Consider the following 16,374-nt stretch of genomic DNA (forward strand, 5'->3'; position numbering starts at 1 on the left):
GCAGAGGGGCCTACGGATACTGTAAAAGGGCCCTTAAAAGCCCAACTGACCAAGTGTTTCTTCTGATGAAGCTGCGGCCTGCCCTACCATGGCAACGTGGACAGTGAGTATTGTGACACCAACACTAAGGTTGGCTGACACTAATCCCAATAAGATGAATCAACCCCAGTGAGATAACAGATTATCATTTTGGTTTTGAAGACCTACTGGAAGGAAGATAAAGGGCCCGCTGTTATTTATGAAGAGGTGCCTGAAATGCTATGCAAATATACTGGTTGGAAGTGAGTACATTTTATTATGTAGCTGTCAGAGAGGAAGAGGAATCTTTATCATGGTTTTTAAAATATATTAACTATAGAAAATACCTGATAAAGGCAGCAAATGTCATGTATTAAATGAACACGTGCTTTGTATATGAAAGGGAGTATTTTCTAAAATCTTTTACTCTTCCTACAAGTGAAAATGAGGGAATATAACCATTTACAAAATGGAAACCACAGAACAGAACCCAGAGTGGAAAGGGAAGGAGGGAGGGGCCTGCTGGACTAACTATCAGAAAAACTAGATTCTAGTCCTCATCCTACATCTACTTAGTTGTTCCAAGTATTCAAAATCAAAATCCCACCTCTTTGAGCTTCATCTCTTATGGGACAGGGTAGAACTGGGGGTCTTTCATAAGCTTTATGGTTCTAACAATCTCATATGCAAAACACAAGAAAATTAGTGAACAAAAGTTTACTAATTGTCCTCTAATTCTACGTCAGCAAACAATGGATCTCTATTAACTAGATTAACCTAAATCAGTTACTTATAAATAATTACTCTCAAAAACACTCAAACATTTTTTTTTTCTATAGACATCATGATGGGCCATTGACCTTTCTTTGGAAACTGGATTAGGGTTGGGGGAGGGACACCTCCTTCAGAGCTAACGGAATGAGATGCTAGAAGTACTAAAAGGCAGAAAGGTAACAGCTAAGGCCACTAGCGCTCAGTTGGTGTAGCACCCAGGTTTGCGGGAGGGAAGCTCAGTGTCACTCTGACTCCACTTAACGTGGGCCCTTCAGGCAATTCTGCTGCCATGGAGGCCACTAGGAACAACAAACAGACCACAGGCCACAACTGAAAATGGAGAGATTCACTGTAAGTGAAGATTTGCTGAACAGCCCCGAGAGCTCAAGATCCAGAAGCATGCTCAGGCCCCTTTGGGGTCTCAGTGAGCTTCTCAGGAAGTGCTGGATGCTTGCTGAGGTGCCTTAAATCCTCGGCGTAGATGCTGACGATCTGGCCTGTAGTGACTTGAACGGTGACACTTATTCATCCAGTTTTTTAAAAAAGCCTAGGATCTTTGGGAATTTACTTAATGAGGGCTGTTTTTGTGCATGCTGAGAAAGGGAAGAAGTTGACAGTCCTAAAAATTACTTTTCCTTTCTAGGAATTCCAGATACGCTCTTGGAAAAGGAGCTATGATTTTAAAACATGTAGATTTGGGGATCTGAAGAAAACTAGTTCTCAAGGAAATTCAGAGAGAGAAAAATGTTCCTGTGACCAAACCCACAGAACAGACCCATGATTTTCAGTGAGGACAGAGTTGGCTTATAGTCACTTGTGGGCCAGTGCAGCCATGAGCTTCACCTGCTGGCTATGCTTATCTCTGTCTTACGCTCCCTCTGCTCACCCAAAGTACCTCCTGCTGGTGACACCCGGCCATCTGCTGTCCTGACCAGGTGTGTGATCTTGGTTTTCCTTGCTTTTCTCTTTTGGCTGCCCACCAGCGGTTCTTGCATTGCTGTTGGCTCTGGAGTGTTGGGAATGGAGAGGGCATTTTTAACCTTATGAGCAGGCTCTGTGGTGTTTTTGTCTTCTGCAAATATGGCTGAAATAGGACAAACCATATATAATAGTTACACACAAAAACACAAGGCACCAACATTGCTCCTAGAAGGAAACATTTCTAAATGGCTGACCCATCTGAACGTAGAACTTATAGTTTTCAAAGCATTAATGGGAAAAAAATAAAACATTGCCTAAACTTTTTTTTTTTTTAATTAGTTTCAGGTGCACAAGACAAAGCAAAACTTAGACATTTATCATTTATATCCCTCACAGTTTTTCCTCCATGTTTCCAAAACTGTTTCTGATTAGTTCATTCACTTATTCTTTTCTTTAGATTAATATATTTCTTTATATCTGCTTTGATAAATTAAATACAAAGGCTTAAGATGTCTCACCCCTATCTCCCCACCCCTTACTGAACCAAGAGGCCACTGGAGTAACATTTTCTAAGTGTTTGGCTCTGACAGGTTGGTGGGGGAGGTGGGGGTAGGTCAGTGTATGAAAATCTGCATAATTATGTCCCAACTGACCACAATTTCTACACATGGTCAGGGTCCCTATCTGAGATCCTTTTGGCCAGCTGGTCTGGAAAGGATAAAAGAAATTTCTCTTCTTCTGAGGACACGGAGATAAATATGTGCTCCTTAAATTCACAGTTATCATGGAGACATTTGCTTTCAGTCACCAGCTTGGATTGATCCGAAAAAAAAACTGAGGCTTGACCTTCCTTTGTGCATCCTGACTGCTCAGTAAGGACCTGACAAACACTGGCGAGGACGGCATATAACGAACCTCGCTCCTATTCGCTGAATTCTAGGACCAGGTGAAAGTGCTTAGTGAGATAATTTAATGAAGTAGCACATGTCAGCAGGGCTCCTGGAAATGGTAGTTTTAGGTACCCTAATTCTAACCCTAATTCTAATCAGTAAATCATTTAATAGTACATACTTATATCCTAATACACTTGCCACCAAAGACTTGTTCTGGGTTCAAACAGGTTGGGATGCTTGTATCTTCTCTTATGTACTCATTTCTCTAGCAGCTGATCTTTCCCCCTTCACCTCCCTCTTAAATTCAAAGTAAGACAATATGCAGATATGAGTATAGTAAACATTTAGGAGTATATACATGTTGTCAAGTTTCATGATTGGGACTTTTTTATTCCAGAGGCCTAAGGGCTTTTGGGAAGGGAAAAGAGGCATCCTTCTATTTTTAAACTATCTGATCTCTTAAGCAGGCACAGAAATCGTTTTTAACAAAGAAGAGGGGAGTGTGCTTCCGGAAATCAGGGTCTAACATGACAAACTGAGCAAACTAAACGTGGAGGACAACTGAAGGTATTTATCAGAAGGTAGATATGAAGGTAGACATTAGAAATAAGACTACACAACATAGGAAGAAAAGAAAAAGACTGTAATCACAGGAAAAAAACAGAGCGAGAGTAAGGATGTGAAAAAAATGGACTTGCTGGTATAAATACTTCATTTGGTATAAATAGTTTTCATTTAAAATTTTTAATCTAGCCTGTTAATGAGAAAGGAGGGCTATGAATTCATAATATCTTTGCCCTCAAAAGGTTGATTCCTATTCCAAAACAAGTGGGAAATAATTTCAATTACATCAACAGAAAGGATGTAAAGTATAAATCATAACATGATTTGGGGCTTGGCCTTACCTCAATATTACATAAGAGATGGCTATGTCAGGACAGGCTTAACATAATTGTTATTAAAAAGCAAGCAACTATTTAACAATGTTCCCAAATACCTTTTCAAGCAAATAATCAAAAAATAGGAAAAAGGCTCCTTTTAAGTTATGGATCTATCCCCAGGTCAAACTGTCTTAAAATATTTATACTTCGATATTCAGCTTAATGTAGGCCAGTGATGGTATATATTTTAAGATTTTTTTTGTTTAAACTTCAATAAAAGCTACATAAAAGCAAAATAAAACATAATTTGGTTAGAAACACTTCAAAGACTTTTGATGACTCTGCATTAGTCTTGAAATTCAAAGCCTCTGATAGGTATAAAGCAGCTGAAATCTGAGTTCTCAATGAGCAATAAATAACCTCTATCGGTATTCCCAAGCTTCAAAAGTTCTCTTGTCTTATCCAGATCCATCAGTTGTCCCTTTTGATTACAAGAGGAATCTTATTCACCCCTCCAATATGATCACTATAGATGTACCTTCCAGAAAAAGCATGTCTCTTCCCTCTTTTCTCTTTCCAAAAAAGTCCAGAACTGGTGGAAGTAAGGGCATGGTGAGGTCCAAAGATGAAGGCTGTATTACATTAGAAGACTGCTTATGGGAAGAAAGAACCAAGGGGATCAAAGAAAAGGTATAGACACCCAGAAAGGGGCCCAGTAGATTGGGAACACAAAGATCATGGGGTAATAGAAATAACATAGTCATAGACAGACCTGGATTCTACTCGTGACGTTTTAATTTACTAACTGTGGGACCATGGTCTGTTTCTTCATGTAAAGATGGAGACTGGATTAGATTAGCTCTAAAGGACCCACTCAGCCCTGAAATTCTTTTCATTTTGTCACATAACCTAGAATAGGGTCCAGACCAGGGAAAAACAAGTCCCCCGCCATCTCCAGACTCAAGGTTGAGGGAGAGTTCTCCCTTGACTAGGTCTATTACCTTCGTTTTTGGTGAGCTTTCACATGATTTCATTTCTGTTCAATGGTTGCTCCTTTTCCTGTGTGTGCCAGATGAACTGGTAAAAACACAGTAAGAAGCCATGGGATGGCTACAAAGGGATTGCAAATGGGAGGTATAAGTTGGGCCTGAAAGCAGACTGGGACTAGGGGAAGCTCAGAAACCAGCACACAAGAAGCCAGGGGATGGAAGGGCGGCCTCCTAACAGATACCAGTGATCACAGGTCCCAGAGGTTGGTGTACCGGGAGACAGTGAAAGAGTAAATCAGGCTGCAGACCAAGTGAGAGAGGCAGAAGAGAGAATACATTAGAAGTTCTCATAAATCACTGAAAAGGAAGCAACGCCACCTCCCTAGAGGTCGTCTCTTCTAAACCTACTGTCAGATCAAGAAGTAACCTGGCCCTGCAGGTGGTCTACATTTGAAAAGGGTACGTAGTAATATGACTTTGCTGGAGTCGAGAAGGTAAAAATGACCCAGGCAGGTAAAAATGACCTCCCCCCAGAACATCCTGCCTTGTCTGGTGGCCTAGACAGAAGACAGCCGTCAGGGTCAGTGTTCCAGGAGGACCCTCTCCATGACAGAAGAGTTGGGGAGGACAGGTAACGCTAAGTCAAAGAAGCAGTTGTTAGAACAGGAGATCTGAGTCCAGCACATTAGCAAATGAAGACGTGCTGCTGGTAAGGGACAGGAAAATGGAAAAAGCTCAGAGAGGGAAAAGGCCAGAAGTTGAGTACCAAGACAGCAAGCCAGTTCCTTTTTTCTCCCGACAATCTAATGGAAGTATGAGAAAAGAAAGGTCTTTGTCATCTAAAAACAAATTAGTCATTTCTCTTTTGGCTTGTAATTGAACACACAAAACCTACCCAAGCACTGCAAAACAAGTCCACAGGGCAAGTTTTTACACTCCACGATAATCATAACACACTTGGAGCGTGTCATCTGAGAGGGGTAACATGCGCATGCTCCTGGAGCAACATTAGGAATGTGGCAATAAGACATTCTTGTTTTCCAAGCCGTGCTCCCCAAATGTGGAGAAAGTGCTTTGTATTGTTCCCCAGGAGACCACTAGAGTGCTCCAGTCATGAATTCACATTCCAACCAGAGGAAGCAAGCTTGCACTCAAATTACTTATAGCCACATCCGGAATCTCATTGCCTTTGGTTGGTCTCCCGTGAGCTGAAAATGCAGTCAGATGCTGAGTGGAACAGGAGAAAGAATCAAATGAATGAACCTTATCTAAGATCCTGGGAGACCTTGCTGAAGTTATACGGCAACTATTTTAAACTTGAGAAAAGAGGTCAAGTTACCTTGAGCGCCATGGATTATGTTTGAAAATCTAACTATAAACCAGATTTTCTCCCATGCAATTAGATTTATATACTGTAAATAAATTAATCTTATGGAGATTACTAGTCTGAGGTTTATGGGGTGTGTTTTTTTCCCCTTATAGGATTTATAATTTCAACATCTGAGTCAAATGAGGACCATCTACAGATATGACTGAAACACTGAAACTCTAGTGGCCAATGTGCTTTAGGGGAAAGAGTGCTGGTTTTTCCCCTTCCTGATTATGTTGGTCAGGCTTCAATTCCTTATCATGTATTTGGGGCTAATGAGCCCTTCTCAATTCACTGGGGCTGCTGTCAAGATTAGTTTGCGCCAAAAATATATGTGCAAGTCCTTTGGAAACTATAATGTAACTGTCGTGCAGGGAGGCCTGCGGGGTCTCTGCTCCCGCTCCCCATACAAGAATGCAGGATATGGTGAGGCCAAAAAGGAACACCCACGGAGCCATAGATAGGGGAATCATACCACTATATTCTTGCTGGCGGCTGGGTTGGAGACACAGGAAGCAGCAGCCACACAATTCTCAACCCTCATTGCGCTGCTTACAGGCTCAGCCACCATCTTCTTGCTAGCCCCCATTTTCTGCTAGCGTAGCCACAGCAGTTATATTAGTGGCCAATGGCTCACTGGTTACAGCTGACAGCGAACTAGCCACAGCTGATGGCCATCCAATCACAGTTGATGGCCATTTACTACCTGAGCCAGCACCTGTCTATGTGAGGCCGAGAGCCTGGAAACTACTTTCTGGGGCTCTGCCCCCACAGTAACATTAAGTATTAATTACCATCATTATTATTACAATTAGAAACTTCTATCTCGTGTACGCGTGATCATATGGCACCCTAACTTGGTGGAAAGATAAACACAGTGGCATAGGTAGGTCATCTTGGTTTATCTGAAAATTTTGCCTCTAATTCAAGGTTACAGGCAATCTTTTACTTCTGATCTGCCAAAGTTTCAAGAAATGGTTTAGCGATTTTGAATTTTAAAAGCACGGGGCAAAATGCTTAAAACAGATTACAAGCTTAGCATTTAAATCTCAGACGTGATTACCAAACACCTAAAGATTTCTGATATTTTGAAAAAAATACGCGTTGCAAGCCAATTATACTTGGGGTGGTGTAAAGAAAGCATAGTGAACTTTAAGCTATTCACTTTAACAGAAGTCAGGAACAGCTCACAGCTGCATCGCCTCAATTGAATCAACATTTCTATTATAGACATCAGCTGCACACAGCTCCTGTCTAACCTTTGCCTACGGTGGCCTACACATGTTAAAATTATCCTGAATATGGTTTCATTTTCTGTCCTTATATATTTATACGCTGAAGGTAAAGTTTGAATAAGCAGTGATGTGGCCACAGGTGAGAGGGAGGATGAAGTAAAGAGCTTAGGTAATTCACAAAGCACATAGTTACCACCAGAACAAGTAAATGTAGGGGATGGTATAAAAATAAGTCACAAAAAAATGTCACTTTAAATTACTGACTATTTCCAATGCTGAAACTGATTCTTTTTTTCCTGGCCATGTAAAATGAATTAGTACTCTAAAGGACATGCAATTTTCAGTGCATGTTCTGCAAAGTTTTGTTCCATACATATTAATAATAAATATAATTAAATATCACCAATGATAACTCTATTTCCAACTAAACCTTTGGGACAGCCTAGAAAACTCAAAATTGACTTGTTTTTCTGCCCCCCAAAGGGCAGAAAATTAGGGCTTCAGACTGTCGTACTTTCAGCATATCACAATAATACACAATCATCAAGTATTAGAGGGGAAATGAAATTTACGGTTCATGTATTACTACATCTCACCATTCGCCCCACCCCTAAATACCTACATGGTATCACATACACACTTAGTACCAACATGGAGGGTGAATCCCAGTGAAGTTAAACAATTTGTCCTACTGAAAAAAGCTCGTTAGTGGCAGATCTGAGACTAGCACCCAGATCTTAATTCCTACTTAATTTATTCTTTCTACTACACTGCACATACCACGGTATCTCATTTTATATGAGGAAGGGTTTCATTGTTTAAAAAACAAAATATTTGGAACAGTATCATTTCAAGAAAAATGTAACACGCTCCTGAAAACCTCATTTGGATTCCTCTTACAGTCCATCAGTGCCTTCCATTTATCAAATCTGGGTAGAATATATTTTTAAAATACACAAGAGCTAATGCATATCAATTTTGGGATGTCAGGATTTAATGCTGAGAGCAGCACACAATTCATATTTTGTTTTGCCAGCTAAGTGTAGAAATAATACTCCACATAGAGGTTATTAATGTGAAATAACAGGTCAGAAAACAGATATACTGCTGGCATTTTCTGTAAAAGGAAACCACAGGAAAGCAGACATGAGGCTCAGGCGACCTGTGCCTACCCAACAGAAAAATTCTGTGTATACAATGAACTCAAATTTAAATATTTTTTGATAAATACCTTTGAAACGTGAGTATTCTTGATAAACGACTTAGGCTATAAATGTGCATTTTAATTTTTGTCCTCCTTTTCAGTAAAGGGATGAGAGTGTATTTGGGAGTCAAGAAAAATAGACTCCCTTGATTTCCTTATGGCCAGAAAGGGTAATTTAAGAAAGGGTTCCTTAAATTACCCTTTCTGGCCATAAGGAAATCAAAGGGGCTGAACGAGACGAACTCTGAAGATCCCTTATAGTTTTCAAATTAACCAATTCCTAATTTAGCACTACAGAAATGGTCAGCTCTTTAAAAATATCTACAACAGAAAAAAGGGACTCAATGGGAAGAAGGGAAGGATGGCCCGTTAACCATCACAGAAATGAGTGTTCACCTCAGGGTCAATATTCAACAGAAATTAGATAACATCACAAATAAATATGATTGCGAGGCATTTTGAAATAAAATCAGCACCTGGGACCTACAACATTGTACTAGTCAATTCAGGACTTTTCTTTGGCTATTCGTATACATGCCTCAGGGCCATTCTCTTGAACATACTTAGAGGTACTGAAAGGGGGTTAGGAAATGTTCAGGTCAGCACCCATTTCCGCAGGCCTGCCCACACCCAGCCAACCCTCACGGCCCTGAGCAGGCTGATTCTGACTCCCCAAAGCATCTGCCTGCAACGTGAACCCCAATGTTAAGTATAACTATGAAAAATCTAGTTAATGTGGCTCGAAAGTTACAAATTCCCCTCTGACAAATTAAACTCCACATGACACACTGCTAGACCCTTAGCAGGGTCTAAAATGTATCATTTTTGATTTGAAAATTTAAAATAATCTGATTACGAACACTTTGGATTAACGATGTTGGTTGCACCTATATAAACGACACCATTTTTAAACCTATAAAAATCATGCCATTTTCAGCACAACCTGAAATGATGCAGTGAATATTGCTTCTTTTACCTTCTGTAGGGTGAATGGCATCCAAGAAGAATTGCTTGTTTGACCATTTATCCCCACTTCCTAAAAACAATGACAGAAAAGGAAAGTGAAACTCTACTCCTACTATAAATACATACACTATAAAAATAAGACGATATGCAAAACAACTTAAATAAAAAGCATTATCACACAAATGAAGCAGAATTTTATTTCAACTGTTTAATTCTCAAAACTGCATCTGCCAACTAAAATACTTAGGCTATATAAGGAAATGGATTAAAAATAAACAAATTTGCCTTTTATGAAATACATTGTTGGATAATTTCCATGATTTTAATCAAGAAAATCTGAAGCTCAAATAAAAGGAATGATGAAAGCTGACATTTTACCTAAAGAGTGATGTTTTTCCACTGGAAGCAAAGGGGGAAAAAAATATTAATACACAGAACAAAACTAAGAGGCCCAAGTGGGGGTGAAAATAAAACCCAAATTAAGTACAAGTTTACATACAGGAACATGTAGGCAGTATGTCCACACATGGAAGACAGCTGCATTTAAAGCCTCATTCCAGAAACATGACAGGCTTCACATCTGGCCATGCAAGTGGGATGCAAATGGGCATCGGATGACAGGCTCATGGTACTCACGACACTAACATGCAGGGAGATGCTAAAGAAAGCCTGACTCCCAGGATGTGTGGCTGTACTGAAGCAGATGGGGAGATTTCTCTTTTATGTGAAAGACGAGTAAGAGTTCTGAACTATGAGATGAGCCCTGAAGAGGTTCAAGCACCCATCAAGATCCTAACAATGAGACAGATGTTCAGAGCAAAGGGAGAGTAGAGAGCAATACATCTCTAGTGACCTCTGGAAATACCAGTTTTGTGGCTGAAGGAGGTACGAAGAAGAGAGTCTGGCAAATGATGAGGTACAGAGATGGGAAAAACAAAAAAAGAGAGAAGTTATGACTCAGAAGTGGAATCCTCCTCAACAAGAATCCACCAGCATCAGAGAAAAGGATAGAAACTGTGGACTTTCGTATGAACATGAAACTGGCAAGGTTTCGGGAGGTAGGAAAATGTGGTCCTGGTATGAAGGCTGCCAAACTTGACAAAAACAAGAATAGTCAAAGAAAATTAGTGGAGAAGAGCTTAAGAAGACAAATTGCAAGATGCACCAAAATGTAGATGAGGAAAAGCAATTGGGGATTTCATGTGGAACTCTGAAAATAAGAGACAAATACGGGCTTTAAATAAAAATCTAAGTGAAAGAGATCTCTCTTTGTAATTAGCTGTGAAATCTAGAAATAATGAACATGCCTGCATGAGGAGCTTAGGACACGAAAGCAAGCAACAGGCAGGACAAGGCCAAGGCGGTGGCAGAAGCATTACTCAAAGATGAATTCACAAGGGAGGTGACCAAGAACCCTTAATGGAGGACGGAAGGCACCAATACCTTTGTCTGGAACATTAGGCTTCTCCTTTTTGTGCTTATATTTGCTGACAATTTTGTGGAATAAGTTCTTTTTCTGAGACTGGAAAGGACCTACAGGCGATATTAATATACATATATTTTTAAATCCACAATGTTCCATAAAACAATACTGTGTGTTTCTAAATAACTACACCCTCCTCCCACCTGCGGAATAAGCGAATCGAGCCACAAGAAATATCTTGCCTCGTTCCTCATTGAACTAGTAGTGCTCAGCCTTCTTTAGGCTTAGATAAAAGCAGGGAGATTTTCCTTTGAAATGTATTGGGCAGAAGCCTCCATTAGGACTACAGCTCCCTCAGCAGAAACTGCAGATTTAGAGACTAGAGACAGACAACAAGAACAGCAGAGTAGCTGTAGTCTGTAATAAAGAAGATTTTACTTTAAATTCCTAAATATCGTGAAGAAAAGGATGGCGTGAGCATTTCAACTCTCCTCAGAAACTGATTTCACAAGGACAGCACTTTCAGGACAATGGTGGGCCTGATAGCATTAGATAGCTTTCTAGCCTTTTCGGAGGATACACTAGGAAGAAAAAAGTGATTGAAAAAGAGAAAAATATTGGCCAAAAAACTTTTTTTCTGGTGGAGAGGGAGGAGGCAAAGAAGCCTCAGATGGTATCTTCTGATAAAGATATAGTTTTCTCAGATAAAGAAAAGTGAGACTTTTCAGTCACCCATCAGAAATGCCAACAGCAGCGCTGACCTCCCCAAAGCAGGTTATTTCTGTACTTTGCTGATAATCCTACATGGTGTTGACTTAACTATTTCACATAACTTCTGTTTCCTCATCTTGAAGTGGGAATAATAATAGTGCCGAAGATATAGGTTTGATGTGAGGATTAAAAAAGTTAGAAGCTCTTTTAACTGCCCCTGCTGCATCTACCCACCTACCTGGTATTAATTTCTTCTTTAAATGGTTGGTAGAATTCAGTGGTGAAATCATCTGGGCCTGAGCTTTCTTTTTCTGGTAGTTTTTTGATTACTGAATTTAGTCTCTTTACTAGTACAGGTTTATTCAGATTGTCTCCTTTTTCTTAAGTCAGTTTCAGTAGTTTGTGTCTTTTCAAGAATTATCTACTTCATGTCGGTTATCTAATTTATTGGCATATTAATTGTTCATAGTATTTCTTTTATTTGAGTTTTCTTTTTTTTCTTGGTCATTCTAGCTATATTTCTCAAATTTGTTGTTCTTTTTAAAGAACCAGCTTTTGGCTTCATTGATTTTCTCTATTGTTTGGCTATTTTTAAATTAATTTCATTTCATTAATTTCCTCTCTAAATTTTATTATTTCCTATCATCTACTTCTTTTAGGTTTTATTTGTTCTTTTATAGTGTCTCGAGGTAGAAGATTAGGCTATTGATTTGAGATCTTTCTTAATATGCATTTATAGCTATAAACTTCTCTCTAAGCATTGTCTTAGCTGTATTCCATAAATTTTGGTATGTTGTATTTTCATTTTTATTCATCTCAAAGGACTGCCTGATTTCCCTATTGATTTCTTCTTTGGTTCATTGGTTATTTAGAGTGTGTTGTTTAATTTCCACACATTTATGAGTTTCCCAATTTTTTCTGGCTGTTGAATTTTAATTGTATCCCACTGCAGGCAGAGCATAATCTGAATTATTTCAATCTTTTTAAATGTATTGGTTTGTTTTATGGATTAGTATATGGTACATTCTAGAGACTGTTGCATGTGTGCTTGAGAAGAATGTATATTCTGCTATTGTTGGATGGAGTGTTCCATATAAATATATTAGGTCTAAGTGGTATATAATGTTCAAGTCTTCTCCTTCCTTGTTAATCTTTTGCTTAGTTGTTCCATCAAACTTATTCTTTTTTTCCATAGCACTTCTCACCTTCTAATACGTTACACACTTTGTTTATTGTTTAGGCTTGTATATCGTCCGGTACCCCCACCATAATGTAACTTCCATGGCAGCAGGGTTCTTTGTTTTCAATCACAGATATATTCTGCATGTCTAGAATGGTACTTAGCAAATGACTTGTTTTTGATATTTGTTGCATCAACAAATAAAGTTCTAAAACCCTGCTTGGCACAAAGTAAGAGCTCAAGAAATGACAGTTGTTGCTGTTATTACTGATAACATAAAGTTGTGCAAGTGTTTTTTGATGACTACATCATGGCATCCTTCTAAATAACCAATAGCAAATACTTCTGAATTGACTGCTTTGGGTTGGAAATAGAAATAGAAAATGACTCTTGTTGGCTTTCTTTTTTTTAAAAAGTGAGCAATAGGGAAAGAAAATTAACAAATACGAAGACAATATATCATGTGTACATACTATACTAATATTACAGGTATTCTCTATAATCCATTTACAATTGCTGCCTCATACATATTTTACATAAACCAACAAACTGCGGGCTAGTGCACCTGGATAAAAGGGACATAGGCAATCACAGAAAGGAGCAGCAGAAAAAAGAAAAACAATTTGAAGACTTTTCAGGACCACAAATAAGGACCCTAATAATTTACCTGTAGGAAAATAATTAATTAGGAATTGTCTCATAGGGAGAATAATTTCTGTATTTATCAGTGTATGAGGACAGCGGGATAAGACAGTGGTTCACAGAAGCAAACTGACTGATGTATGCAATGGGTTAGGAAAAAAGAAAAGGATACATATTTTCAAACACAACCATACTCAATGAAATCAAAAAGTACAATCTTTTAAGGACAAAGCTAAAGACAGAGCTTGTCAATTTTACATGAAAAAAGAACATCCAAAATAGTTTAAATACACAGAGTAACTACTGTAAACTTTTACTTGGAAACTTCCTTGCTCCTAACCACCCCAAACTATAGCTATAAAACAAATCTAAGTAAACAACTTCAGATTAAAAAGAAAGTGAGAAACTTAAAGGAGTAACAAATAAGATGTAATTGTAGTCACTGAAAAGCAGCAATTTTAGAGTCAAGAAATGAACAATTTGTTTTCTGCCCACCAGTAAGTTGGATGTTTTGTCTAAAGAAAATAAAGTCAAAATTGGTAATGATAGCAAATATACAGAAATTTACCAATATTTCTTCCTTAATTATTAATATTGATACACCATGCAGGGAAAAGAAGGTAGGAAGTGAAAAGCAGAGAAAAAGAGTTTTGAAGGAATTATTCAGAAAGCACAGAATCTTCGCAACTGTTTTTTATTAAAATAACGCCTCAAGATTCCCTCCCCTCCTGTCCCTCGTCTTCCTAGTACATTTCTTGTGAAGCGTGCATCAGCTTTCGCTTCTTTACGACAAAATCACTTGTTGCTGGCATGCAACCTAGCTTAGGATGTTTCGGGGCAGGATGGCCTGTATTTGAAGGTATCAATCTCCTCTGCACATCAACTTCACAGCTGGGGAGAATATAGCAGAGACAAATACTCTGAGACAATAAGAGGGATGCCATAGATACATTAACAATAACCTTTCCAAACATTAATGTTTATGGTTTGCTGAAAAATAGACTTTTTTTTTGGCGGGGGATGAAAAGCTATAGTGACACAGGAGCCAGTTCAGTGTTAGTCTGGTATGATACTTCAAGGTCAGCAGGTAAGGTGACTTAAGTGAACCTTGCTCTTTAGAATTGCCATAAGAAACAAACTGTTAGGCATAACACCAATGTGGTGGCTTATGCCCAGTTTCTACGGTTTCACGTTTTCAAGGTACAAAAAAGAGCAGAGGTTTTATTCTAAAACGAGGCTGTCATTTTTGTAATGGACACATAAGTAATGAATAATCAATGAAACATAAATTCTTTTGAAATAACTTATAGCCAAGTGCTCCCAGCTGCTGGGCAGGTGGATCTGCTGACCTGCACAAAATTTTGCGTGAAACAGCCACAATCACATTAGAATTCATCAAGGGGAAGGAGCCACCCCACTGGCTGGACTTGCATGCCTTATTCAGGGACTCAGGATTATGTTAGGTACACTTTGCTGTCACCACATTCCTGAAAATGTCTGGTGGCAATGAAGCCTCTCAGACAGTTAGTTATAGGACAAAATACTGAGTTCTGCCCAACCTGGGAGCTGTAACTTTCCTGACAGGAAAGGCTAGCCTGGTTAATTGCAGATCTCAGTTCTTTAACTCTGGAAGTATCTTCAGGTTGTCTCAATCCCAAACAGGGGATTCTGTCCTCAAGCTTGAATTTTGTAAACCTGCCTCTTTTATTACCATTGTGATTTTTAAAAACTCAAATCCTTAACAATCTGAAATTCCCATCTCAAAGTAGAAATGTGGATTGGAAAAACATGAGCAAGACCAACAATGTGAGAAGATAGGAAAGATAAAGGAGGAAAAGTGAAGTCAAGGGTCAAATGGGGGCATAATTTAAACACTCTAAATTGAACTCAATTAACTTTTCCTCCATGACCCTACATCGTTTGAAAATTACTATTTTGCAGAGCACTCTTGACATCTGACACTTTTGTAAAAACTGCTTCAGACATTAACAGTATACTTAAAATAATGTGTCAAAACAAATCTCTTACGAAGTTACACTTAAATTTAGACTTATAATTTAAGGCTTCCATTTGAATATATACAAGTAGCTGTGAGAGATAAACCAGAAACATGGAGGCCTGGGCTATTTCAGCTGAACTGCACTGTGAGTTAGATGGATTATAATTTAGTAAATAATTTATTCTTTTAGAAGCAAAGGGAAATTCTATTCCCAAGTCACTGTGTTTTCTCTGCTATAATGTAGCCTGAGCCCAGTTGGAGAAGGTGGCATTTAGTTATTTTCATCCTTTTATGTTATTAGTTTCTGACAATACCTATTAGATAGACATAGGGACAGGGCAGAAAGAATGGAGGGGTCAGTGAGAAAGGGAAAGAGACTACTTGGAAACACAAATATAAATAAGGAGACCATTGAGAAAATAGAAGTGTAAACCCAATCAAATACTGATTCTGAGATATATAACTCTATAAATGCATCCATAATCGTTTCCTCCAGAAATTACATTTCACAAAAATTCTATACGTTTTATATAACCTGCAGAAGCTAAAAAAGTACCTAGTATAAGGCAGAAAAGAAATATAATGAACGCTGAATAACAAATGTAGGAGAAAATAAAATATAGCTAAATGGTGAATTGCTGGAGGAAAATGAGGTTTCCTATGGACACATGCTCTTTTACTAATGAACTAATGATCCCAGACACAGTTTGTGCTGTGAAGGACTCATTATGAAAAGATGCAAAGGGCTAGAGTCTAAGGAAACAATCTCCTCTATCCTCTAAAGATCTGGCAATTACAAGCACAGCTGGTATGATCATTTCGTTAATAACTTGTAGGATAGTATAGTGGTGTTGCTAATGCCAAATTACAATCAGTCACAAATACTATTTCTTTAGTTTGCTAAATAGAGAATATATTAATTTCTGCTTTGCATTAATTAAATTTTGCTCCATGAGTTGGAATGCAGAGCAAACTCTAAAGTCTTGAAAGACTGCCCACCTGCATAATTACTAACAATACTGTGTAAGAACCAGCGACTTTGTGGCTTGAGAGGCATAAGGGAAGAGTTAAGATGATGTATGAAATATAATCCAAAGCTCCAGAAAGCTATTTCACATCAAAAGAACTACTGTTAATCTTAGCTAGGAGAGAAAGAAACAAACAACTAA

General features: G+C 38.5%; 1 protein-coding gene across 31 annotated transcripts in view; it reads right to left on the reverse strand.

Moving 5' to 3' along the window:
• The window catches only part of BBX (BBX high mobility group box domain containing), a 245,408-nt gene that overhangs the window by 10,882 nt on the left and 218,152 nt on the right, over positions 1-16,374 (reverse strand). For 26 of the 31 annotated variants that reach the window (XM_074332334.1, XM_074332388.1, XM_074332428.1 and 23 more), the window contains 4 exons: positions 10,694-10,783; positions 9,629-9,649; positions 9,261-9,320; positions 1,679-1,876 (listed from right to left, as the gene is read on the reverse strand). In XM_074332334.1, the coding sequence (XP_074188435.1) occupies positions 1,679-1,876; positions 9,261-9,320; positions 9,629-9,649; positions 10,694-10,783 (369 nt within the window). The remainder of the gene's footprint in view (positions 1-1,678; positions 1,877-9,260; positions 9,321-9,628; positions 9,650-10,693; positions 10,784-16,374) is intronic. The other 5 variants (XM_074332322.1, XM_074332350.1, XM_074332456.1 and 2 more) reach the window with 5 other exon arrangements.

The sequence above is a fragment of the Rhinolophus sinicus genome, linkage group LG01, assembly GCF_036562045.2.
Source record: "Rhinolophus sinicus isolate RSC01 linkage group LG01, ASM3656204v1, whole genome shotgun sequence".
In the NCBI taxonomy this organism is placed as follows: Eukaryota; Metazoa; Chordata; class Mammalia; order Chiroptera; family Rhinolophidae; genus Rhinolophus; species Rhinolophus sinicus.